The sequence below is a fragment of the Babylonia areolata genome, chromosome 29 (assembly GCF_041734735.1).
Source record: "Babylonia areolata isolate BAREFJ2019XMU chromosome 29, ASM4173473v1, whole genome shotgun sequence".
Taxonomy (NCBI): domain Eukaryota; kingdom Metazoa; phylum Mollusca; class Gastropoda; order Neogastropoda; family Buccinidae; genus Babylonia; species Babylonia areolata.
Window position 1 is genome coordinate 38,829,148 of NC_134904.1, and position 27,500 is coordinate 38,856,647.

At 40.2% G+C, this 27,500-nt stretch overlaps 1 protein-coding gene across 1 annotated transcript in view; it reads left to right on the forward strand.

Moving 5' to 3' along the window:
• Nucleotides 1-24,404, forward strand: part of LOC143274665 (RNA-binding protein Musashi homolog Rbp6-like) — a 233,964-nt gene extending 209,560 nt beyond the window's left edge. The window contains exons 11-13 of the mRNA XM_076578538.1: nucleotides 4,994-5,104; nucleotides 23,359-23,499; nucleotides 24,385-24,404. Of these exons, the coding sequence (XP_076434653.1) occupies nucleotides 4,994-5,104; nucleotides 23,359-23,499; nucleotides 24,385-24,404 (272 nt within the window). The remainder of the gene's footprint in view (nucleotides 1-4,993; nucleotides 5,105-23,358; nucleotides 23,500-24,384) is intronic.
• Nucleotides 24,405-27,500: the final 3,096 nt, after the last annotated feature.

A 27,500-nucleotide genomic window follows, 5' to 3' on the forward strand; every position in this document is an offset into this window, starting at 1 on the left:
TGTCTCTTCCACTGCTTATTTTAACTGCTTTTCTATGTATATATATACTGCTTCTTGTATTGACGGCATTCGCTTTGATGTTACTAAGTGTTGTAACCTTTGTAATGATGAAATTATGCATATTGTTCGTAACATTTTTTTTTTTTGGTGCTGCTTACCTTGCTCCTCCGCCATGTTACGCTTCCGTGCTTAATTGTTGGTTGTCTATGATAATAGTAATCAAAATTGAATTACATCTTTTTTTTTCTTCTTTTCTTTTTTAATCTCACATAATGATAGTGATGATAATGGTATTAGTGGAGAGACCCCCCCCCCCCCCCTTTTTTTTTCTTTTTTTTTTTTTTTTTGTTACCGTAGGTGCTTTTACATGCGCTAAATGCACGCAACACCTCGGTTCATCATTCATCGTCTCATCCGAAGGACTAGCCACCAGACCACCATTCAGGGTGAAGTTGAGGTTTTTGGGGAATGGAGAGAGGAAACAAAACAAAAAGAAAAAAGAAAAAAAAAAGAAAAAGGAAAAAATTCCGGTCCCTATGTTAGACTGGAACCTTATATAGATATTCGCTTACTAAGCTTGGAGCATTTAGCACTGGTCCACGCTCCACTTAGTTTGGTCAAAAGGTCGGGATCTCCTCTGCAACATTACTTGTGCTTGTGTTTGCATTTATTTTTTTTATCACAACATATTTCTCTGTGTGAAATTTGGGCTGCTCTCCCCAGGGAGAGCGCGTCGCTACACTACAGCGCCACCCCTTTTTTTTAATATTTTTTTTCCTGCGTGCAGTTTTATTTGTTTTTGCCAAGAACAACCCTTTTGTTGCCGTGGGTTCTTTTACGTGCGCTAAGTACATGCTGCACACGGGTCCTCGGTTTATCGTCTCATCCGAATGCCTAGCGTCCAGACCACCACTCAAGGTCTAGTGGAGGTGGAGAAAATATCGCGGTTGATCCGTGATTCGAACCAGCGCCGCTCAGATTCTCTCGCTTCCAAGGCGGACGCGTTACCTCTAGGCCATCACTCCACACGTTGTATTACCGCTTGGGTTCGGGTTCGAGTCTATGCTGTGCTCAGTTTGCCACTAGTTAGCGTACGGCCGGCTGTCGGGGGTACCTCTTTTCCCTCCCTCCCTTTTGTAGTTTCTTTTTTTTTGTTCTTCTTCTTGTTCTTCTTTGTGTTTCTTCATCTTTGTATCTTTGTATTTCTTCTTCTTCTTCTTCTTCTTCTTCTTCTTCCCTTTAGCAACTTGACGGTTGAGCTTTGCATTGTTAGCGCGCATCTTGTTGTATTGCTTGTTGTTAATTGTCAAACTATATTACATGGTTCTGTTGTACCTTATTTCTGGCAGAAGGTTTGATCGTATAATGTCTGTTTCGTTAAGAGATGAAGTGGATTTTTTTTTGGTGTGTGTGTGTGTGTGTGTGTGTGTGTGTGTGTGTGTGTGTGTGTGATTCTGGATTTATTCATGACTGACTGTGTCAGTCTCTCTTGTTTCTGTCTGTCTGTCTCTCTGTCTGTCTGTCTCTGCCTGCCCTCTCTCTCTCTCTCTCTCTCTCTCTCTCTCTCTCTCTCTCTCTCTCTCTCTCTCTCTCTCTCGTATGTCGTTTCGTATAGATATATTTCTGATGTTGCCATCCTTTCATATATATATATATATATATATATATATATATATATATATATATATATATATATATATGTGTGTGTGTGTGTGTGTGTGTGTATATATATGTGTATATATATATATATATATATATATGTGTGTGTGTGTGTGTGTGTGTGTGTGTGTGTACGTATGCATATGATGTCCAGCTCTTATATTATAAGTTATAATAAGTTAAAAGTTGATGATACTGAGTTGGGGGTTTTGTGTGTGTGTGTGTGTGTGTGTGTGTGTGTGTGTGTGTGTGTGTTTTCATTTAATAGTATATCAATAAGCTTGGTAATAAGGATCCGAGGAATAATGTTGATTCTGATAGCTGTCGCTTGCACGCGACGTCATTTGCCAGTAGTATGGGTATCGTTCAGTTCAAAGCGGTTGTCTGTTAACGTGTGGTGGTGTTTTTTTGTTTTTTTCTGTATCGTTGTATGTGTGTGTGTGTGTGTGCGTGCGTGGGTGTGCATGCGTGTGTGTGTATGTATATATATGTGTGTGCGTGTGCATGTGTGAGAGTGTGCGCACGCGCGCACGTATGAATATGCGACTATTCATTTTACGGATGAGGTAAATCACAGTGGCCTCTGAAGGGCAGTGAATACTATATATATATATATATATATATATATATATATATATATATATGTGTGTGTGTGTGTGTGTGTGTGTGTGTGTGTGTGTGTGTGTGATATTTTGAGCTTGTGTGTATTATGTGTGAAATTATAATGGAACTTTATTTTTGATTTTCAAATTAGCAGCCTACTCAACAGAAATTAATTTCATTACATAGCCGTAGAGAACGAACATAATTATAGTATGTCTTTTTATCCTTTTGTCACGGTTTGTCCCAAAGAGACCGTGAACATGTCATAAATTTTTCGATGTTTTATTTTTTATTTTTTTTCCGAAGCAAAGAATATCCCAAGTATTGGTAATGATCGTTTTTGTGTAGCCACGAAGCGGAAAGTCGGAGCGAAAGATAGGTTTAGGTTGTGGGGAGCGTGCACACAGTGGTGGAACTGTGGTTTTGGGGATAAATTTGTTCAACATTGAATAGTATCGACAGCAGAGCGAAACGCAGCCATTGTACTTTATTATTTTTATGATTATTATCATATATATATATATATATATATGTGTGTGTGTGTGTGTGTGTGTGTGTGTTGCATGGTTCAAAGTTGTTGGGGGTTTTTTATTGTAAGAATTTAGCATTCTGTTCGTAAATTATATGCTATTTTTGAAGAGGTCTTGAAAGTCTCTGCGAGGGGGAGGGGCGGGGGGCGGGGGCGGAATCTGTTTCTCCCTCTTTCTCTCTCTTTTTTTTTTTTTTTTTTTTGGTCTGCTCATTGTTATCTGTATCAAAACGACTTTGTCACTGCTTGCTCTGCATGCCATTTTTTTTTTTTTTTAAATCACCACCTTGAACTGCCCCTTACTTCCTGCTTTCGCTTGTGTAACCCACCCCCTCACCTCCCTCACCCACCCATCAGGTCAATTGTGAAAGGCTACACACACATAGTCTGTCTAGTCGAGAGGCAAGCATGCATGCCAACCGAAGATGATGATGATGATGATGGCAACGTAGATTTTTTGTTTTTGTTCCGGGGGAGGGGGAGGGGGTGGTGGGGGGGGGCTTCCTGGGGTGGGGGCTTCTTTTTTTTTTGCATGCTGCTTTTTCCCGCACGTGGGGATTGTTGTTGTATGTGATGTCGAATGTGAATGTAGTATTTGTAGATGACAGCGAAATAAAATGTTTGAAATGTACAAATACACACACACACGCGCGCGCGCAAATGTGTGCGCTCGCTCTCGCTCTCGCTCTCTCTCTATCACACACACACACACACACACACACACACACACACACGATTTAGAAATGTCAACGATTTAGAAATGCTGTTTAGTCTTCAGTTAGGAAAGCTTGTAAATTTGGAGAGTGAAAAAAAAAAGATGTTTCAGTTGGATGTAGGATGAAAGTTTATGCCTTATTTGTCATAGAAAGAAATTGTATATTATTTTCTGTTTAAACATAAATGAATAGATGTTTAGGAATTTGTGTGTGTGTGTGTGTGTGTGTGTGGTTGAGGAGTAAATGATGATATTGGTGGGTGTTTGGTTTTTTGTTTGTTTGTTGTTTTTTTTTGGGGGGGTTGTTTGTTTGTTTGTTGTTTGTTTGTTTTTTCTTGAAGAAGAATGTAGGTTGATACTAACCAAGCACATAGTGGACACGGTAAGGAATACAACATAATATGATCTAGGTTATGTGATTAAGAAAAAAAAAAAAAAACACCAGCTTCCACATGGGTATCAGTTCTAGACGTCCTAGCTGGTTTATCGATGTTTTTGGGGGGGTATTTTTTTTTAATGTTGTGGTGAAGATAATTAATATATTATTAATTTGTATCATGTGTCTCTAAACAACATACCTTTTTGCTCATGATCTCATGTTTTGTACATATGTGTTTTCGTATATTGATGAAAATGAAAATTGTAGTGTGTGTGTGTGTGTGTGTGTGTGTGTGTGTGTGTGTGTGTGTGTGTGTGTGAGAATGGGGATAAGAGTGAGAGAGACAGCAATAGAATGTTATTGTCATGATTTTGTTTTCTGTTTTTCATCATTGCAAAGACATTTTTTGTCATAACTTTGTTATAAATCCAGATCAACATTTATAACTGAATTGTTGATGACTATAGTGTTTGTATCTGAATCTGTGGTAATTCTGTTCTCTCTCTCTCTCTCTCTCTCTCTCTCTCTCTCTCTCTCTCTCTCTCTCTCTCTCTCTCTCTCTCTCCATCCTTTTTTTTCCCTCTCTTTCTCTGTCATTCTAACCCCCCCTCTCTCTCTCTCTCTCTCTGTCTCTATCCCTCTCCCTCTCATTCCCCCCTCTCCCTGTGCCTTTCTCTGTCTCTCTGTCTCGAAGCGCGTTGTAACGCTGAATGGACATTGAAAACTTTGTCTTGTCTCTCTCTGTCACACACACACACACACACACACACACACACACACACACACACACACACACACACACACAGACGTACACACACACACACACACACACTCTCTCTCTCTCTCTCTCTCTCTCTCTCTCACACACACACACACACACACACACACACACACACACACACACACCTAGACACAGAGAAAGAGAGAGCGAAAGAGTAGACATAGAATTATTTATTTATTTATTGATTTCATACGTTACAAACAGGAAAAAAAAACCCAAAACATTCAGGACAATAATTAAGAAAAACAAACTAATCTGTGTGGGTTTTTTTTTTTCTCTCTCTCTTTTTGCCTGCCTTTGCTGCTTGGCTGCGGGCGGGCCGTGCAGGTGCAGGCGTGGCGGGGTTCCTGCCGGCGCCCGCGGGGTTCCCGGCGCTGCCTGCCGCCCACTACGGACGCGGCTACACCACGGCGCTCACCCCGAGCTTCTTCTACCCAGGTATCGATTTGCTTCACTTGTCCACCTGGTATGGGGACCCTCATTTAGGTTTCTGAGTTGAACGATAACTACAGCTCTGCTTCCCCATGCCCCCCCCACACCCCCCTCCTCCCCGACACACCCACCTCACCCACCCACCCATCCCGGTCCCGCGTGCAGCGCTGTGCAGTGCGCGTCCGGATTGGTCCGGACGCCGGTACGGATCGGTACGGATGTACGGATGGACGTACGGGGACGGACTTGTTGCCTCGCTGCTCATTGCTCAGCGGCGTGGTGGTGTGGCTTGGCGGTGGACTGTCGGTGGACTGTGTTACTGTGTTTTAGTTATTTTCGGGAGGGTGTGGGGGGGGGGGGTTGAATTTGAGGGAGGGGGAGGGGTGTCAATCGGCATGAGTCGCATACCTTTTTTTTTTTTTTTTTCTTCTGTACTTCCTCTTTTTTGTGCTTGGGGTTGGTTGGTTGTGGTGGGGGTTGTTTGTTTTGGTTTTGGTTTGTACGTTTGTTTGTAAATATAAATGTCTGTCTCTCTGTCTCTCTGTCTCTCTCTGTCTCTCTCTCTCTCTCTCTCTCTCTCTCTCTCTTTCTCTCTCTCTGTTCTGTTTGTTTCTTTGACTCTCTTGCTCTTTCTGACTCGCTCTTTCTCTCTGTCGCTCTTTCTCATTTCTTTTTCTTCTGTCTTCCACACACACACACACACACACCACACCACACACACACATACACACACACACACACACGATCGTGGCGTTTTCCATATTATTCACACTGTTTGTTTGTTTGTTTCACTCTCTCCTTCCCACTTTCTTTCCCTCCGACTGAACGTGTGGCCAAATTATGACCAGGATTATGTCATCCATTGGCCAGATTTTCTTTGAGTTGAATTTGACACCCTGTGACATTGTTTTTCATGGGGCTTTTTTTTTTTTTTTTTTTTTTTTTTTTTTTTTTGTGTGTATGTATATAAATGTCTGTATATGTGTTTTCATTCTTTGTCATGTAATATCATATATATGGCAAACGTTCACTCTCACGCGGGCTGTATTCACAAACGTGTGTGTGTGTGTGTGGGGGGGGTGGGGGTGTGTGGAGTGGTTTGGGGAGCGTGGGGGGTGCGTTGTGCATATGCGCACTTGCGTGTGTGCGTTTATGTGTACCCCATGCTGGCATTTTCTTTAAAAGGACTTCAGCTTCCATTTCATCTGCCCTTCTTCGTTCCCGTGACGTGCTTTGAGAACTTGTTGCAGAATGTTTTTTTGTTTTTTGTTGTTGTTTTTTCTGCCTGTTCTCCGAAACGAATGAGGAGAAATCTGCAACTGAAAGGCAGTAGCTACCTAATTGAAGGGATCCCCCCCCCCTCTCTCTCTCTCTGTCTGTCTGTCTCCCATCCATATCTGGTATATATTTTGAGTCGAAATAGCATTAAGGAATGTGAATGTGCAAATCTGCAAGATAGCTTCAAATCCTTCAAAAAAGGAAGAAAATGAAAATGGCATTAACTCCGGAGAACCAGTTCTCATGTTTTTGCGACCCCGGAATATATAACCACAGTAGTGAGATTGATAACCTCCTGGCAGCAACCCTTAATTCAGGAACACGTTGTTCGAGGGTGTGGAGTATTTCGCTGCTAAGTGGCCCGAAACACAATCACTGTAGTTATTTTGATAACCAACAGTATCGGCAAAAGCCTTTAAAAACAAGTTGTTCAAGTCTGTAGCCTTCATGAGATTTTCGCTGACTAGTGGCCCCGACATGTAACCACTGTAATGAGTTTTGATAATAATTTTATCTGCTTTGTACTGGCAAAAGCCCAAAAGAACAAGTTGGTCAATGCTGTAGTTTTCAAGAGGTTTTCGCTGCTTGGTGGCCCGATATATAACTGCAGAAGTGAGTTGGATCTCCTCAGTATTGGCAAAAGTCCTTAAGAATAGGTTGTTCAAGTCTGTAGCCTTCATGAGCTTTTCGCTGACTAGTGGCCCCGACATGTAACCACTGCATTGAGTTTTGATAATATCTGCTTTGTGCTGGCAAAAGCCCAAAAGAACAAAGTTGGTCAATGCTGTATTTTTCAAGAGTTTTTCGCTGCTTGGTGGCCCGATATATAACTGCAGAAGTGAGTTGGATCTCCTCAGTATTGGCAAAAGTCCTTAAGAATAGGTTGTTCAAGTCTGTAGCCTTCATGAGATTTTCGCTGATTAGTGGCCCGACATGTGACCACTGTAATGAGTTTTGATAATATCTGCTTTGTACTGGCAAAAGCCCAAAAGAACAAGTTGGTCAATGCTGTAATTTTCAAGAGGTTTTCGCTGCTTGGTGGCCCGATATATAACTGCAGAAGTGAGTTGGATCTCCTCAGTATTGGCAAAAGTCCTTAAGAATAGGTTGTTCAAGTCTGTAGCCTTCATGAGCTTTTCGCTGACTAGTGGCCCCGACATGTAACCACTGCATTGAGTTTTGATAATATCTGCTTTGTGCTGGCAAAAGCCCAAAAGAACAAAGTTGGTCAATGCTGTATTTTTCAAGAATTTTTCGCTGCTTGGTGGCCCGATATATAACTGCAGAAGTGAGTTGGATCTCCTCAGTATTGGCAAAAGTCCTTAAGAATAGGTTGGTCAAGGCTGCAGTCTTCAAAAGGTTTTCGCTACTAAGTGACCCGATATATAACTACAGTAGTGAGTTTGATAGTCTCTGCTTAGTTAGGGCAAAAGCCGTAAAGAACAGGCTGTTCAATACTGTTTTCTTCAGGAGTTTTTTTGCTGCTTAGTGGTCCGAAATATAAATACAGTTACCAGTTTGATAACCTCGAGAACAAGTTTTTCAACAACTTTTTTTTTCTTTTTTCATTTTCTTCTCTTTTTTTATCTAAACGAATCTGGACCTAAAAAAAGAAATACGAAATATAGTGTTGGCATTGGTCGTCAGATTACGTGTAAGAAAGTTCTTTTAATTTGTAGAAAGATTAGACTTTTTTTTTTTTAATCAAATTTATATATCAAGTCCCAACCAAAGTAACTCCATTGTACGCGACCAGTTTTTGCGACGTATAGTGTTTTCCACATGAAATAAAAATGTCCCGTTAATTTTACACATCCTGTCCTCTTCAAATTATAGCCTTCATTAGGCAAAGGAATGTGTGTGCGTGCATGCGTACGTACTTGCGTGCGCGTTGTGTAAGGGGGTGGGATTGACTGCATGCAGCTAAACCATAGTCTGCTGTGACCCAGGCGGTTCTGTGTCTATAATTATGTATCGACAGCAGCTGACATTTTTGTTTAAACATCGGCAATGGAGTCCAATTTTTTTTTTTGGTGATCATTCTACGCAATAATTGTTTTATTCGAAGTACAAAGTGTGCACATACACACAAAATATTTATGGAAGTGACTAAAGTGTTAAAGATTTGTATTGTGTATTGCGTGTACACACGCCAGTTTTTGTGTGTTTTTTTTTTCCATAAATTATATTAATATATATATATCATATCTGCCAACTGGGTTTCAATGTGATGTCACGATGCTTTGCTGTGTATCAGGTATATATATATATATTGACTTGATTGTGTGGAGGGAGGAGGGAGTATTTGTTCATTCACTCCAGACGAGTGACATTTCATTGTATATGACATTTTTTTTTTTTTTTTTTAGGACTCGATGTTGTGTGCTTGTGGTGTGCCTCAATAGTTTGTTTGTTTTTTTTCGCCACGTTTTTCTTCTTTCCTTTCCCTGACTTTTCTATTCCCTGCTTTCTTGTTTTCCCACCGGAATCGGAAGTAGTTGTTTTTTGACACGAAATGTTCACCATAGGAAGAAGAACTGCGTATCTCTCTCGCGTGGTGTGTGTGTGTGTGTGTGTCTGTGTGTGTGTGTGTGTGTGTCTGTGTGTGTGTCCGTGTGTCTGTGTGTGTCTGTGTGTGTCTCCGTTGTCTGATCCAGGAGTGATAATAATCTGTTTGGCACAAACTCTGACCACATTTTGACACGGTTGAATTGTCAATGCATGGATTTGGTTTTGAACCTGTAAGTCCCGTGGTTTCTTTGTTCAACTTTACACACGACTTTTCCTCATTTTGCTGCTATGTTCTATAATTATGAAGTGATATGATCAAGATGGGGGGGGGGGGGAGAGAGAGAGAGAGGAGGGGGCAAGCAGTGTGTGTGAACATCTTAGAACGATAATGTGAGTTTTAACGACCAATATTGGCGGTTGGTTCAGAGTTATTCTAGTTATTGTTAGTCGTTTGGGTAATAATAGACCAAGTTGTATTCTTGTGGGCTGATAATTAGCTAGTTGCTCAGAAGGGGAGGTGTTAGTTTTGCTGATCCGCGGGGGAAGAGGGGTGTGTGTGTGTGTGGGGGGGGGGGGGGGGGGCGGAGGGGGGTTGCAGTGTGTTCAGTTGTGTAGTGATGCGGTGTGGTGTTCTGTGGTAGCGAGCGGTGGTTCTTTGTAATGTAAACCCCGGCACAGATGTTTCCATTGGCCTTGTGTTGTGCGGTCGTAGATCGTGGTGTTCTGTGTGGGTTGTTAGTTTTGTTGTTCAGGAATTGAGGTTGTTATTTTTGTTGGTTTTTTTGTTTTGTTTTGTTTTTGGTGGCAAGGGGTCGTTGTGTGTGTGTGTGCGTGTGTCTGAAGGGCTCTCGTTGGTCTTATGTAAGCCTAGGTAGAGTTAGTTGTTTGCTTGTTTGTTTGTTGTTTTTTTTGTTTTTGTTTTTTGTTGTTGTTTTTGTTGTTTTTTTTGGGGGGGGGGTTGTGGTTTCTTGTGGTCATGTCAGAAACCTTCGCGAAGGTCTTGGTTAAAATTGATTGTTATTTTTCGTGTCAGAAGACTTGCACAAAGCTTGGTGGGCCTGTTCAGAGGATTCGTTGACAGCGTCGCCATACTGTCTTGTGTCCTTTGACCTTACTCGAGTTGACCAAGGAATTATAGCCCGCTAGCCTTTTTTATTTTTATTTTTTTTTTATATATATATAGCACATGGTACCCATTGACTGACGGGCTATAGGGTTATATTGATGATTAATAAAACGAGAAGACAGCATTTGGGCTTGAGCATCCCCCTCCCCGCACCCCCCCTCGCTCCCCCACCTCCTGTTTGTTTGGTTTTTTTTCTTTTTCTTCTTCTTTTTTTTTATTATCATACTTACAGTTTGAGTTGGACTGAATTGAAGACGGAGAGGTTTTTGTTTTTTGGGTTTTTTTTAATAAATGAAATATGTCAGTTGTGCCGACACTGAATTTCTTGTTTGAGCAGTTATGTTTTTATCTTCTGCTTTTTTTTTTTGCTTTTTTTTTTTTAGGGGTTGTTGACAGAGTTCCTCCTCATATATGGTGAATTTTTAGTCCAGCCCGGTGTCACAGTTTGGTTGGTTTTGTGTGTGTGTGTGTGTGTGTGTGTGCCTCCCCCACACAAAGTGTTCACCCCCCAGGACACCGAGAACCCCCACCCCCACACCCCCTCCGCACCCCTCTCCCCCCCACTGCCCCCCCCTATTCACCCAGCCCCCCAGACTTCACTTCGCCCTAAATTCAATCTCCAGGCATAGTGTGATTGATATATATATATATATATATATATATATATATATATATATATATATATATATATGTATATATATATATATATATATATATATATATATATATATATATATATAGTACGAGAGGTAGAAGTTATGTCATTTGACAATTTTGGACACACACGGCTCTTTGTATTGTTGCTCCGTTGACTTTTTTTCTCTTTTTTTTCCCGGGGGGTATCTCACACTGGGTATTGATATTGCATAACAGAAGTGCTTCAAGTGCACACAGAAAAGTACTTGTCACAAGGATGATTCTGATTTGCTGAAGCCATCACACAAGCAGGCTTGTCGAGGATGTCTTTTTTTTCTTTCTAGAACTGAGACAAGCGAAGAATTATATACATGTAAATTCGTCACTTTTTTGTCAATGCGACGCCCTCCCCGCCAAGTGCATCTATGGTTTTCTTTTTCTTTTTGTTATGATGTCTTTGACATTCTGATGTGGGTTTTTTGGGTGGGGTTTTTTTTCATGTAAAGGGGTAGACGTTTTTCTTCTTAAAGGGAAGTAATTGACATTTCAATCTGTCTCATTTCATTGGTATGTGTTAAATTGTGAAGGAAAATTCTAGGCCTTCAGATCTGTCTCATTTTATCGTAAATGCGATATAAAAAAAAAAAAATAAATAAATAATACGTTTTACGTAGAATGTTTGTGTTTGTTTTGGCTCGATCACCACCATCCTTTGCAGTAAACATGACAACCTTGAAATCCTGCAGTGTGCAAGGTCCATTTTGTAGAAGAAAAAAACAACAACAAAAAACAAACACGCTTTTAGATTTTATTTCCTTTTGCCAGGGAATATGTTTTTTGTTTGGAGTTTAGAATTCATGTTCCTACTTTACATCATTGGTCTCATTCAATGCCCTTTTTTCAGTGCAGTTTTCAATACCCCTTTTCTCCCCCAAAAATGTTTGGCTATATGTGATGTTGGTTTAGATGACATGGAAAGTACACCAATGAATTTTGTGCTGCCAGCCTGAAATTGATAAGCAGGTTCTCCTCCTCCTGCTGCTGCTGCTGCTGTTGTTGTTTGCAGGACACGGTATCATGAGAACTTTCAACGGATGGTTTTTGTATTTGTGCAATGAAAGTTGAGGGATAAAAAAACAACACCACCTGCTGTCTGGAACGTGGAATTACTTAAATGATTGAAACTGCACTTAAAGACCCCCGCACGCTTTTTCTCAGCACTACCACAACGAAGGAGAAATAGTTTGCTGGGCATGGTCATCATTTTGTTGTTGTTGTTTTTTTTAAATCGTTTGAGGCAGTTACGTCATGAGTAAATTGTCAGTTTGCCTGTGATATTTTGCTCTCTTTGTTTCTCCACAGGAGAGCAATAATGCAATAATGCAGACATAGGAGACACGTGTCGAGGGAGTGTTGTCATTGTCAAAACTTTAGCTGGAAACCGAAATATTGTGATACTTGTCAGTTGATGGTAATATCGGTACTTATCTCTTCTACCTATTATGTCCATACAAGCGAGAGAGACGGGTGTGGGTGTGTGGGGGGGCGGGGGGGGAGGTAGGTTGACAAGTAGAGGGGAAGAAAGTCGTCGACGGGCGCAATAACAGAGTGGTTAAAAGCGATGGACTTTCAATCTGAGGGTCCCGGGTTCAAATCACGGTGACGGCGCCTGGTGGGTAAAGGCTGGAGATTTTTTTTTTTTTTTACGATCTCCCAGGTCAACATATGTGCAGACCAGCTAGTGCCTCAACCCCCTTCGTGTGTGTACGCAAGCAGAAGATCAAATACGCACGTTAAAGATCCTGTAACCCACGTCAGCGTTCCGTGGGTTATGGAAACAAGAACGAATGAACCCAGCATGTACACCCCCGAAAGGGGAGTATGGCTGCCTACATGGCGGGTCAAAAACGGCCTTACGCGTAAAAGCCCACTCTTGAACGTACGAGTGAACGTGGGAGTTGCAGCCCACGAACGAAGAAGAAGTCATCGAACAGGTGTTGTTTTTTTGTGTGTTTTTTTGTTGTTTTGTTTTTGTTTTGTTTTTTGAAGATGCGGTGTGTGGCATCATTGATACCAGGATGCTTGGTCGATCCTATTATCAGCACGTTGGTCAGTGTTTTGGGCAGCAAAAAAAAAAAATCCTGCACTATATTTATCTCTGGAAAATGTCTCACACAGAATAATGGTCTGTTCTCATTATTTTCACCCACCGTTATTACTTACTACCCCCCGACACCCCCACGTCCCAGTGTGATTGTTGTTTATTAATACTATACCATATCAACAGAGGATTGTCTCACAACCCTCAGTCTCTCTCCCCACCACAGCTACCACGCTTCACCCCCCTCCCCCACCCCGCAAACCGCATCTTTCCACCATCCCCGTTCAAGACATTTGGGCCAGATCTTCTGTTCCAGTAATCTTTTTTCTTTTTCTTTTTTTTTTTTTTTTTTCTTCCCCCCCTTTTCAATAACTCGAAATCTTGCACTAACAAATCACCCAGTTCTTTTCAGTTGTTTTTTCCGCCAAGAATGTTTGGCCAGATTCTGTTCCAGTCGATTTTTTTCCCCCTTTTTTTTCATTATTTATAACAACTCGAAATCTTACACAAACAAACCACCCGGTTCTTTTCAGTTGTTGTTTTTTTACCCTCCCGCCAGGCTTTTTGTTTTAATTTAATTTTTTTTTTTTTTTTTTTTAACGGATCGAATCCCATTATGTACCCCTCAGAATTCCAGCTTTTCTTACTTTTTTTTTTTTTAGATATTCGCTGTGCGTTTCCCATGACTCCCTGTGTACCTCGTGATGATTGATATTGATCAGGGTTTGGATAATCATGTCGTTTGTATTTGTTTCCTGAACCTCAACATTTTGTTGTTGCTGTTGTTGTTTTTGTACATTGTGTGCTTTTGTGATTTTAAGCCGGTCATGAAAATCACTGGTGTGTTCTATACAATGTTGAATTGTAATTTCTTCTTCTTCTTATTATTATTATTATTAACTTATCGTTTCACATTTGACTGACTATGCCCCACGGCATTTTTGTGAGGGGTAGCTTTTGAGTGTGTGTGTGTGTGTGTGTGTGTGTGTGTGTGTGTGTGTGTGTTTGAATTTTTGAAATTGGCACAGGATGACTGATGTAAGCAGTGGTGTGAAGTCTTCGCGCAATCTATGGGGTTTTGTGTTTCTTCTTGGGGGTGTGAAGGGGTGTATTTGCCCTTTTGTGTTTAATGATGATCCCCTACCCCCCACCCCCTACCCCCTACCCCACCACCACCACCACCACCCCACCCCCTAACCCCCTACCCAGCAATACCCAGGAAAAGGTGGTGGTGCCATGTCTGGAGTCTTTTGTTTCTTTTGATGGCGGTCTTCGCTGTGGATTCCTTTTATTTATTCATTTATTGTTCTGTCTCTGTCTCTGTCTCTCTCTCTCTCTCTCTCTGTCTCTCTCTCTCTCTGTGTGCTAATTTTCCTTTCCTGTGTGACATGTAATGGATCAAAAGGACGTTCAGTGTCTTGACCTCACTTGACTTCTTATTATCTCGTTGTACTTAGTGTTTAGTTGTGGTGGTAGTGTTTCTTGTAGATGTTGTTGTTGTGGGGTTTCCCTGTTTGTTTGTTTTTTCCTCGCTTCCTTTCCTTCTTTCCTTCCTTTCTTCCCTTATAGTGATACGTCTTCTCGTTCCGTGACGCTGGTGGTTCCTGTTTTTTTTTATTTTTTTTTTTTAGTTTTAGCCAACAGAACTTTTAATTAATAATCATTGCCTCCCATTGATTGACAAAAGTTGGTGTTTTTTGTTGTTCGGGTTACCACTGAATTCGTTTATCCTGATTTGGTGCTCGCTCGCTCTCTCTCTCGCTCTCTCTCTCTCTCTCTCTCTCTCTCTCTCTCTCTCTTAAAACTTTTTTTTTTTCTTAAATACGTTTCTTCCTTATGCATTTGTTTCTGGGTTTCAACAACAACAACAACACCACTAGTTACACGTGTTGGTGTGTGTTTTTTTCAATGACGAGGGTGTGGGGTGAGGTGGAGGTGGGGGGGGATAATGAAACTTGCAATAATAATGTGCGTGTGTTGAATTTTTGTTGTTGTTGTTTTCAATCAAAACATTCATTTTGGAGGCCGCGATGATGTTTGGTGTGTATTGGCGCTGTTGCGCGTGCGTGAAGAACATCTTTGATGATGATATCCTTTCATCATCATCATCATCATTATAATCTGGACAAGGGTAAAGTGAAGAACAAGAAGACAGTAGTCATGGTTCGGGTTCCAGAAACCAACAAGGTGTATATAGTGTTTGAGGGAGGGTGGGGTGAGCAGTCGGGATTTGATTTTTTTTTTCTAATGACTGGCTGTCGATAGAAGCCGAGATGACAAAAAAAAGCTAAAAACAAAACAAAAAAACAAAAAAACCCAAAAACAAACAAACAAAACCCACAAAACACGCGCAGACTGTCTCGCCGCCATAATATTTCTATTTCTATTTCTTTTCATCACAACAGATTTCTCTGTGTGAAATTCGGGCTGTTCTCCCCAGGGAGAGCGCGTCGCTACACTACAGCGCCACCCTTTTTTTTTCTTCTTTTTTTCTTTTTGTTTTGTATTGTTTCCTGCGTGCAGTTTTATTTGTTTTTCCTATCCAATTGGATTTTTCCGCAAAATTTTGCCAGGAACAACCCTTTTGTTGCCGTGGGTTCTTTTACGTGCGCTAAGAGCATGCTAGCACACGGGACCTCGGTTTATCGTCTCATCCGAATGACTAGCGTCCAGACCACCACTCAAAGTCTACTAGTGGAGGGGGAGAAAATATCGGCGGCTGAGCCATGATTCGAACCGGTGCGCTCAGATTCTCTCGCTTCCTAGGCGGACGCGTTACCTCTAGGCCATCACTCCACATGTAGGAGGGCTAGGACAGTGTAGGTCTGACTGATGACGTCATTTAGCTTAGCTTCCAGTCGCAGCAACAGCAGCAACAGCAACACTCAAAAGTTTCAGAACAACTGCTGCTGCTGCACAGCGAAGAATGCTTGTGTGTGTGTGTGTGTGTGTGTGTGTGTGTATGTGTGTGTGTGAGAGAGAAAGAGAGACAGAGAGAGAGAGAGGAGATTGAGAGCTTGTGTGTGTGTGTGAATGAGTGAGTGAGTGTTTGAGCGCGCAGATGACTCCCGTGGTCGGCTTGGGCTATCAATATACAGCGTGGCTTTTTTTTTTTTTGGTGAGGACCATCTTTTTTTTTTCTTTTTTTTCTTTTTTTTTTTTGCAAGCCCCTTGTGTGGCCTTGACACCTGGACAGTTGGAGATCCTTTGAAGTCCACACAACTCGCTGCCTGTTGTGAGGGATGCTGGTGATGCCAGAGCTGTGGCCACAAGGCTGTTGTGCCACAGTGAATACCTTTTTTTTCTTTTTTTTTTTTCTTTTTTTTTTTTTTAGCTATACCGTTTGGGATAGATCTGATTGTGGGTAATGAGTTTATTGATAATGAAACGAAGCACCAGCCTTTTTTTTGGGTGGGTGCGGTGGGGGGGGGGGGTGGTCTTCAGAATTTTTCAGTTGGACCTGTATCCGAGTTTTTTTTTATATAGAAGATACTGTGAATGTTTTTTGTTTTTGTTTTTTGTATTTTCCTTTCTTTCTTTTTAGTGGAAAGCAATGTGTGGTACTAGTACTGTAGAGGTTTTCTTCAATATATTTTTTTTCAGACCTTTGTTTTTTTGTGTGTGTTTTTTTTTTTCCCCGTAGGTTTGTGTGGGTTTTTTTTTTTTTAGCCTTCCTTTTGAAAGACATACTTTGTGATACAAAGACCATGTAGCCCCGTGTTTCTTTGATTTCTGCCCACACAAAAGTTTATAGTTATCATTTTTGGTCGCCATCTGTAATTTTGTTTTTGATTGCAATAATTGCTTTTTATTCGTCTCCTTTTTTTTCTTCTTCTTCTTCTTCTTTTTCTTTTCTTTATGAGAACCCGTTTGCCCCAATGTTCCTGCCTAATTCCCTCTCGTGGTTATTGATGGCATCTACTTTTTTCTTACGTGATGATGGAATACTAAAAAAAAAAAAAAAAAAAAAAAAAAAAAAAAAAAGTTGAAATAAAACCCTTTTTTTCCAAAACAACCGTGGGTTGGTGGTTGTATTTTTCTGTTTTTGTTTTTTTGTGGGTTTTTTTTTTTTTGTTTTTTTTTTTTTTTGTCTGAAGAGTTTGCTTCTAGGGTTTTTTGGCTGTCATGTGTTCAGTGCATTACATGACTGTGCCCCCCCTCTCTCTCTCTCTCTCTCTCTCTCTTCTCCACACCCCCCTCCCGTGTTACAGATGGTGATGGACTCTGTTCCCTCCCTCTGTCTATTGCTTGGCTGTCTTGTCAGAGCTGAACAACGAAAGGGGTAAACGCTGCCACTGTATTCATGTAGCTGCAATGAACTCACGAGTTAGTTGGACGGGGTTTTTTTTTCGTTTCTCTCTCTCTCTCTCTCTCTCTCTCTCTCTCTCTCTCTCTCTCTCTCAACTGTATTTTGTAGGAGGGGTGTGTAGACGACGGTTCTTTCTTTGTAACGTAGTCTAACCATTTATTGTTGGGACGCGGAGTGGGTTTTTTTTGTTGTTGTTGTTTTTTTTGTTTGTTTGTTTGTTTGTTTGTTTTGGGTTGTTGTTGTTTTTTTGTTGTTGTTGTTTGTTTTTTTGTTGTTGTTTTTTTCGGTTGATTTTTCTCTGTCTCTCAACTGTATTTAGTAGGGATGTGTAGACACAGTTTATATCTTTGTGCAACATAGTCTAACCGTTTGTAATAGTTGTGTTTTTGTGGGGGTTTTTTGTTTTGTTTTTTGTGGTGGTAAAATTGTGGTCATGCAGGGGGAAAAAAAGAACTACTTCGATTGATGAGTAGTACATTTCGGTTGTTTCTACAGCGTTGAAACTTATTTTAGGTTCATGTAGATGTACGCGCAGTTTCATACTTTGTATTGTATTCAACAAAAAAGAACAAGCACCCCCCCCCAAAAAAGGGGGGGGGGGGATAAAAAGCGGGAAGGGGAGGGGGGTGAGAAAGGGGGGGGGGTAAATATTTCCTGTGCCAAACTTAACCCTGAATGTCAATAGTGATTGGATAGTCATTTATAATTTCACAGTTGAGAGCTGTGACTGGATAGTTATTTATAATTTCACAGGGTTGGAGGCCTGTGATTGGATAGCTATTTATAAGTTCACAGGGGTTCGGGGCCTGTGATTGGATGGCTATTTATAATTTCACAGGGTTGGGGGCCTGTGATTGGATAGCTATTTATAATTTCACAGGGATTGGCCAAACCGCAGCAGCGGCCCGCACTCGCTTTACTGTGTAACTTTTTGATGAAGTATTGTTTCTTGGTCATGCTACACCCTAATTTTGATCAGATTTCAAGACCAGCTTTGATAACCTCTGAGGGAGTGTTCTTGGTCATTGCTACTATTGTGCGTAGCGGATGTTTTGTTGTTGTTTTTTTGTTTTGTTTTTTTGTTTTTTGTTTTGTTTTTAGAAGAGGTGTTTTTTTGTTGTTGTTTTTCTAGTGATTTTATTAGTGATTATTTAGTTTTAGGATTGCCGTTGATTCTATGGGTTCAGCTCCGTAGTTATCAAGATATATGTAATTTATATCGCCATCGTGTTCGAAACTCTTGGTCTGGTAAGGTTTGTTTTCAGTTTGCTAACCATTTTAGTTGTTCTCTTTTTTTTTCTTCTTTAAAAAAAAAAAATAATTGTCAATAGTTTTGTCCATCCAGTGTGGTACCCTAGGGATTACATTTAATTCAAACCATGTGCTGTCGGCCTAGCTGTACTATTTTGTGTGTTTTGGTATGAAGGTAGGTGTATCACAGTCATTGAAAGTACTTACTAGTAGCTGGTGTCTGTCAGTTCTGTTGTATTGATTGAACAGTTTAGCTAGCTGTGACAGACTTTTCATCAGTTTAACTCTCTCCATACGAACGGCGAAAGAGACGACGCTAACAGCGTTTCACCCCAATTACCATCATCAAAATATTGCAAGCGGAACGCTCTTATACTGAAGAGGTGAATGTTGACAAAGAATACCACAGTTCTGACGACGGAAGCTAAAGGTTGGGTCATTCAGACACCCACTGGACATCCGAGGGGTCTGTGTAGAGGAGAAGAGAGGACTGGCCGTACTGAGTGAGTTAAGCTAAGCTGTGGCGGACTTTTCAACCGCCGTTCTGTGGCAGCGACAGTTCCTACCGCGCGGTCTTACCAACAACATCAGCTTGTACCCTAAGATATTAACGTGGGATATAAGTATTTTCCATTGAAAGATAGAGATGATTTTGTTTCTCTCTCTTCTTCTCGTTCTTATTCTCCTATTTCTTCTTCCATTTCTTCTGGTTGTTGTTGTTGTTCTTCTTCTTCTTCTTTTCTTTCTTTCTTTCTTTCCCTTTTGACTCTTTTATAATTTTTTTTTTTAATCCAGTCCTGATTCCTTCCACACTCGCTCATGACCAGTCCACGTCCTCCCATCGTTCAGATGTTTTAATCTGTTTTTGTTGTTGTTGTGTTGTTGTTGTTGTGTTCAGGGAGGATGGGTGGGTTGTCTGTTTGTTGTTTTTATTATCCCAGACCCTCCCCACACACACCCCTACTTCTTCCCCCCCCCCCCCCCACCCCGCCCCAGGCCACACACACACCTCTATCTTCATCACTTTTTCCCCCACATCTCATTGTCATCTTTCGTTGGTTTTGTTTTTAGTTGGCTTACTTTGTAACTGACTCAGTGGTGTTGCCCTCACTGTTGGTTTATTTTGTTGTTGTAGATGAATGTATGTATGTATGTATGTATTGTATGTAGTAGTAAAGGATTTGGTGGCATGATGAATGTAGTAGGACGACCTCTTGGGAGCTTTGGACATAGTGATGGTGCTTGCTGCACTTTGAGGATGAATTGATCACTAGGTGGTGGCACGCTTGGCCTTTTAGGTGTGTGTGTGGGTTTTTTTTATTTAGATGGACACCATCTGGATACTTGATCATGTCTTGCCGGGAATGCCTTTTTTTTTTTTTTTTTTAATACTTGATACTGTAGATCGTGTGATGTATATTCAGAATCGTTGAATCAATTCCTTTTTTGAATTGCCCCCTTTCTTTTCTTTTTCTTTGTTTTTCTTCTCTTTTTTTTTTTTTACATTCTAAAGTGGACAATGGACCATGTACTTGCATATGTAACACTGTAGCCTTGTGTAACATGTCATGCGGTTTGCCTGAAAGGAGCATTGTAATTTTTTTTTTTTTTTTTTTTTTTTTTTTTTTTTTTGCCTCGTGCTTTAATTCCGATGACGTTTTTGTTTGCCTGTTGTTTTTTGTTGTTGTTTGTTTTGGTTTTTTTCCTAGAGTTGCTTAGCAGCTGCATGCAGAATAATTGAAAGTGTATGTGATGATAATAACATGAATTAATGTGGACAGTGACAGCTATTGGAGGTGGAAAGAGGGCGCAGTAGATGAAGATAACGTGAATTGTTGGACAAAACCATGTGGGGTTTTGTTGGGTTTTTTTTTTTTACCGGGGAGGGGGGGGGGGGGGCGGCTTTGGGGGGGCAGGGGGTGGTGGTTTGGTTTTGGTTTTTTGTTTGCTATTTTTTGTTGTGTCCGTGGTGATGCTTTTTTTTTTAAATACAATTTTGGGGTTGGGTGGGGTTGGGGAGACTTGCATATCTGTGCGATATATTGCACATGTTCTGGTTTGTTCCAATATCGTCTTGCAGTTAGTAATCTGGAATCCTGTTGCACTGCATAATTATGATTATAATTATTATTGTCCCACATTATGATTGCACTGTTTGTGTATGACATCCCTTATTATTGTGGATTTCCAGGTTTTAATGTGTTATATTATGTTTATATATATATATATATATATATATATATATATATATATAAACAGAATGAGTGGTTTTGTTCTCACTCCCAGGGGTGGCACAAAAAGTAAGAAAAAACTAAGTCAGTACCAAAACAAAATGTTTCAATATTTTTAGATATTACATGGATGATTCATATTGGCGATACAATCATAATTTCACAAACATGTCCTTAAAAGATGAACCATTATTTTAGAGTTAATTTCATTCCTCTGTATAACAAAAACAAACAAAAAAAAGTAAGTTATTTAGCCAGATGCCTTCGCCGGTCCGTTTTGTCACTGTTGTAGCCACGTAGGTGTTTATTTTATTTATTTATTCATTTTTTTTGTTTATCTACTTATCTTTGTTGTAATTCTTCACTTTTTGTTTTGTAGAATGCATACACTCTGGGTGTATGGTCTAGAAGTTGTAAACCAGTAGGGATCTTGAAAGTGATAGTTTTTTGGTTTTTTTCACGATGTTTCATAGAGACACCCTTAGCTATTCACCAAACAGCACGCCCAGTCGTTTCGCTTGCTTTCAGTTTGCAGTAGACAGAGTACGCGCACGTCTAGTTGTTTGTTAGTTATAGCTAGTAGCCTGTCTGTGTGCAGCGGAATTGAAAGTGCATGTGTGAATGGACTTTTTCCTAGTGATGGGGGTCTGATTTTTTTTTTTCTGTGTAGCATCTATCCCCGCCCAGACCCCCACCACCACCACCACCCATATGATTTATTTTGTAGCGATTAGATAGTAGATGTAGTTGTAGTTTGCTGTAACAATTCATGATGGTTCCTTTTTTTTCTTTTTTCTTTTTTTTGTAGTTCACATATTTCGTTTTCGTTTTCTGGTTTCCTTGTCTATGTGAATGTAGCAGTAGGCACTTGTACACTTGTGATAATCAAGATGGTGTGTGGCTGTGTTCCTCCTCCTCCTCTTTGTGAAGTAGTAGTAGACGTCGTCGTCGTCGTCGTCGTCGTCGTAGTAGTAGTAGTAGTAGTAGTAAGACCCGGGAGCGAAAGGGAAAAAGAGACCAGTGAAATTCCCTGCATCAGAGAGAGGCGTTGATCAGTTCTAGTAATGCATGCATGCTTCGAGTTAGAGAGACACCGTTGAAACGGGAGACTATCGGTGATTATCGGCTTCGCGGTTTGGGGATTTTTTGGTTGTTGTTTTTTTTTTCCGCCGCAGTAAGAGAGAGAGAGAGAGAGAACGATCCAGTGACGGAGATGAATTGAGCACGTTGTGGATCCTCCGACACGTTGGAATTAGGGTTACCGGTAGGACCATCGGTTTTTTTTTGGTTTTGTTTTTTTATTTGTTTTTAAAGAACACAAATCAGTGTGGTGTTTTGATGATGACCATCAAGGAAGAGCAAGACCTTGAGCAACGCACGTATGGCTTTCACCGAATCATTTCTTTGATACGTATTTGTCGCAGCAGCAGCAGCAGCGGCCGCTTAATCGGAAAGCGGAAAGAAGACAGGAATTAGTATTGAATTAATTACAGCAGCTAGTTGATGCTACCAACACCGAGCACGATGCACGTTGGTGTACTCGAATTGAAATCGTCGGACATGTCCGCCTTAAGTTCGACTTCGATGTGGGAAGGGGCATTTAGATTTTTTTTTTTTTTTTTTTTTTTTTTTTAAATAGTTTCAGTTTCAGTAGCTCAAGGAGGCGTCACTGCGTTCGGACAAATCCATATACGCTACTACACCACATCTGCCAAGCAGATGCCTGACCAGCAGCGTAACCCAACGTGCTTTGTCAGGCCTTGAGAAAAATATATTTTTTAAAATAGATAAAAAAAAATTAAATAAATAAATAATATATTTAAAATAAATAAATAAACAAATAAATGAATAATAACAATAATGATAATAATAATGATAATAATAATAATGAAAATAACATAATTAGATAAATAATAAATAAAATAAATAAATTTAAAAAAAGACAATAATGATAAATAAGCAAATAAATGTAAAAAAAAAATAAAAAATAAAACTTTTCTGCGATCACATGATGAAGAAAGTGAGTAAGCAAGAAAATGAAGCTGATATTTGACAAGTAGTTTTAGACAATGGTTATGAATATATATATATAAAGGGGGGATGGAGGGGAGGGTGAGGGAGTGAAAGCTTCAGAAAATCCTAGATTCGACCGATCTCGGACCAATTTTCCACAAGACGGTGCGAACACTGAAATAAGTCGTTTTGAAACTGAACAAGTAAACATCATTAACAGAATTTTAAAAGAAAAGGAGGCAGCCATATAGTAGTAGCTTTTTCAGTCGTAAGATGGTTTCAACCGACAGAAAAACAACAGGCTATGTTTTTCTTTTTTTTCTTTTTCCTCCCCAAGTTGTTGGATAGTTTCACTTGAAACTTTCAGCTCAAAGGAGACAAGTTATAGGCGCTTTTTTTTCTTTTGTTTTTCTTCTCAAGTTGTGTAGGCTGACCACGACCGAAGATTCGATGAAATAAAAGAAAGACGGACAAACAAATAATGGTGCCGTTTGTTTCAGTTCTATCCCCAAACACGCCCCCGCAAAAAAAAAAAAAAAAAAAAAAGACTGGCAAGGCATTTGGCTTAATTTTATTTCCCACTTTGATATATAATACGCCTAAAACTATTACCTCGCTCCCCCTCATTTTGGGAATTAAAAAAAAACCAAAAAAAAAAACAAAAAAAACATTGTGCCACCACCTCCGAGACACGAGAGAGAAAGAGCGAAGAAGGACTATAATACTGCCCGCCCACCCCCACGCCCCTCCCCCCCCCCTCCCCCCCTGTATCCTCACCTTCGTTAGCCTTTGTTGTCTTGCCAGGGTATGGAATTCTTAACGGCACCGCCGCCGCCGCGGCCTCCCCAGCGGCTATGGGAGCCCAGCCCTTGGCACTGCCTGCCCCGCGCACAGATTCGAACGCGCTACCGCTCAGCACTTCTTCGGTCATCCGACCGGGCGTGGGTGGGTCCACAGTTTCCTTTCTTTTTTTTCTTTTTTTTAAGTGTGTCTCACTTTTTTTTTTCCCCTTCTTTTTTCCTCCCAGTCTTGTTCCCCTACCTACCTACCTCCCCCATCCACCCCATCCACCTCCCCCCCGTAATGGCTTGTCGATGGGACTGGTCTCTTTTATATTATTATTATGTATGATTTTTTTTTTTCTGGTGGGTGAAATCAGTGTTTTGGTTCATCAGGGAGGCGTTAGAAAAGCGTGGAGAGGTGTACGGGGTGATACAGAGTAAGGAGGGGAAAGGACTTCCTTTTTTTTTTTATACCCCGGGTAGGAAGTTGGAATAACTTTTAGCAAGAAGGAACAGACTTTCTTTCTTGTTATATATATACCCCGGGTAAGGAAGTGGGAATAACTTTTAGCAAGGAAGTGGGAATAACTTTTTGGAAGGAAGTGGGAATAACTGGGAATAACTTTTTGGAAGGAAGTGGGAATAACTTTTTGGAAGGAGCAAGGAAGTGGGAATAACTTTTTAGCAAGGAGTAAGGAAGTGGGAAAGGGCGTGGAGAGCCTTGGCCAAAGGAATGATTCAGCGCTTATAGCTTTTAGAGGCGTTTGATTGGCTAAGAGCGGACCGGGCAAGACGGCTCGTCTTTTCACTGTTAGCCGCGCGAAATTTGGCCAAGCAGAGCAAACCGATAGGCCTTGTTTGCATCAGTTTGACATGGTAAGTATATGTATCACCAAACATGGAGTATACTACAAACTCCTCCTTTCGCTGACTGTTAGGGGATAGGAAACGAGGTTCGGGTGGGAGGGTCAAAGGGAGAGTAGCCAGCTACCCCGTCAGGCCGAGTCGACGAGTGTGGATGGAGACAGTGATGGTTCCTGACATATAGTCATCAAGGAAGAAGGGTGAATTTGTATGGAGAAGGTGGATATGTAGAAAAGGCGCCTGCCCAGCAATTTATTATCTTGAAATAACCATAGAACACAAAATGTTATTGGTTTCGGCTGCTGAAAGAATGATGATGATTTTGACACAAAGAAAAAGTTAAAGAAAGAAAAGAAAAACAAAAAGAAGGAACATAATAACGACTTAGTGGTTTCGGCTGCTGAAAAAAAAAAGAAAAGAGTGATGATGATCTTGACACAAAGAAAAAAGATTGTAAGAAAAAAAAAAAACCCAAAAAGAACGAATATAACGACTTAGTGGTTTCGGATGCTTAAAGAATGATGATGATTTTGACACAAAGAAAAAGATAGAAAGAAGAAAAAAACAAACAAACAAACAAAAAAAACCACGAACATAACGCTGACTTCCTGCTCACTGATTTCACTGTCCCCAGTTGTACTATCTTTGCTTGCTAGACCACTAGTAATGTTTGCAATATTTGATGGGTTTGTGTGTGTTTGTATGTTTTATTTTGTAGTTGTTCTTTTTTTCCCCTCCCACCCTTGCATCACACAGGTAACGGTGTCTAACTTCATCACAAGTCATCCAACTCCTTTCTGTCCAGAACAATGTCCTTATCACACCCCGGCCCCCACCCCCACCCCCACCCCCCCAACCTCCTGTCTTTCCCATCAACCTGTCTGTCTCTTGAGTCTGTTTGTTGCTTCCGGTCTTTTATTTCTTTTCTTGTTGTTTTCTTCTTTATTGGTGTGTGCAATTCAATTTCTTTTATGATCAAAAAACATTAGGCGTACCAGTGTTCGTACGGGAAATTGAAGCGTATAAGTTTCTGAAGGAAGATTTCGGTGTTTCAGGTTTATTGCGTGAAGGTGTGAGTTTTAGCGTTTAAGTTTCAGGAACAAGGATTTTTTTTTTTTTTTTTTTTTTTTTTTTTTTTTTTTTTGCGTACTGCTTATATGTGGAAATTTAAGTGTGTTAGCTATATCGGTGAAGATTCAGCGTTTCGGTTTATGAAGGAAGAAATAGCATTGCACTGGTTATTGTAATGGAAATTTAGCGTGTAAACGAAAACCAAGCATTCCGGTTATGAATGAAGAGTTAAGTAGCAAACAAGTTAGCGTACACGTTATGAACGAAGATTCAGCGAGCGAACTGGTTATGAACGAAGGTTTAGCGAAAAAGATGTGTATGAAAGATCATTGTATCCAGTTTGTTTGTTTGTTGTTATTGTTTTTTTGTTGTTGTTGTTGTTGTTTTTTTTAATATTATTGAAGATTTTGAGAACGTAGGTTGTGTATAAAGATTTAGTTCATGATGGAAGAAATTGCGTAGGTAAGTCTTGTTAGAATTATTATGTACTTCGTTATGAGTTTTTTGCTTTTTGATTGATATGCTTTTGAATGTGTCGGGGTTTGTGGGGTTTGTTAATCTCCTTTTTATGTTGTTTTTTTGTGGGGTTTTTTTTTTTTTTTTTGTATGTGGCAAACTAGTTTGATGAAACGTTAGCTCAGTGTTTCAGTTCTTAAAGGGTTAAAGTGCAGTCGCCTTTACTTAATGCAAAGGGTATAAGATTGGTCAATAATAACGTATAAATACGTAAGCGCGCGCGTGCAGACTCTCTCTCTCTCTCTCTCTCTCTCTCTCTCTCTCTGACACACACAGATTCGCACACACACACACACACACACACACACACACACACACACACACACACACACACACACCTGCATGCACACGTACGTGCGCGCGTAGTATCAGTAGAGACAGTGGCAGCTAAAATCCTCTTTTGTTGTTATATGTGTTGAATGAAATAACGATTCAGATCGTCACGGTATTCGTCGAAAACTTTTAACTGAACGCGCACTCAAGATTAAAAAAAAAAAAAATCTTTTAAAACTACTTTTATCTAGTCTTATTGGATATGGATACAAACGCATGCACGCACGCACGCATGCGCGTGCGTACACCCCCACCCCACCCCCACCACCACACACACATACTCATTCATTCATTTATTCATTCGTTCATTCTTTTTTTTTTTTTTTTAATTTACCGCTCACACGAGTTTCGAGATTACATTTTACGTCAGATAAAAATGAGTGCCCTTGTTTTTTCACACACCCAGTTGTATAAGAACACTGATTCATTAATAAACTTTAACTCGTGTGACTCAAACTAGACTGGTAAAAGTCCAGTTGAAAGTAAACGAAAGGATGAATTAAAACATAAATTAAATGAAGGAAAGTAAGCATTTTATGATAAAAAACGGATTAAGTTATCGCATATACGTACGACTTGTATTTATATACATAAACATTATGTTAAAACACACACACACACACAGAGTCACGAGGACTGTGCAAGGGCAGGTAACGCCCGCCCTGATGTTTACCGACAAAGCGTTCTTGAACAGAAGCGTGTTAATATGGCTTGACGATGTTATCCCAGAGTCCCAAAAGTCTTTCTCGTGAACGAATGTGTGGGGTGTGTGGGTTAGTGGTTGGTCGACTGGTTGGTTGGTTGGTTGGCTGGCTGGCAGAAAGAAAACGAAAACGAAGTGGGTTGATTGATGTCAGTGGTTATCGAAATGAACACACACACACACACACACACACACACACACACACACACACACACACACACACACACACAAATCAAATTCACGAAAGAAAAAAAAATCAAAACCAAACAAAAATCTACGAAATCCTGCGTCTGACATACGGAACAAAATACCGATTTTTTTTTGTCTTTCTTTCTTTCGTTCTCTCTCTCCAGCAAACAATGCACACATATGCTCACATGGAATCCAATATGCAAATATTAACAAATGAAACGTTGGTATTGTATTGTAATTACTTTTTTTTTTTTTGGTTTGGTTTGGTTTTTGTCACAACACGAACAGATTTGCTCTTTCTCAAACAAAAGAATATACATACAGCAGATTTAACCAATAAGTGCATTCAGGTAAATGAATAGACCAAGTGTGAATGAAGGAATAGACTACACACGTTGACATGACAGCAGAAAAAGTAGAAGTGAAAAAAAAAAAAAACAAAAAAAACGAAACAATAAAAAAAAAACATGCACTTAAACACATGA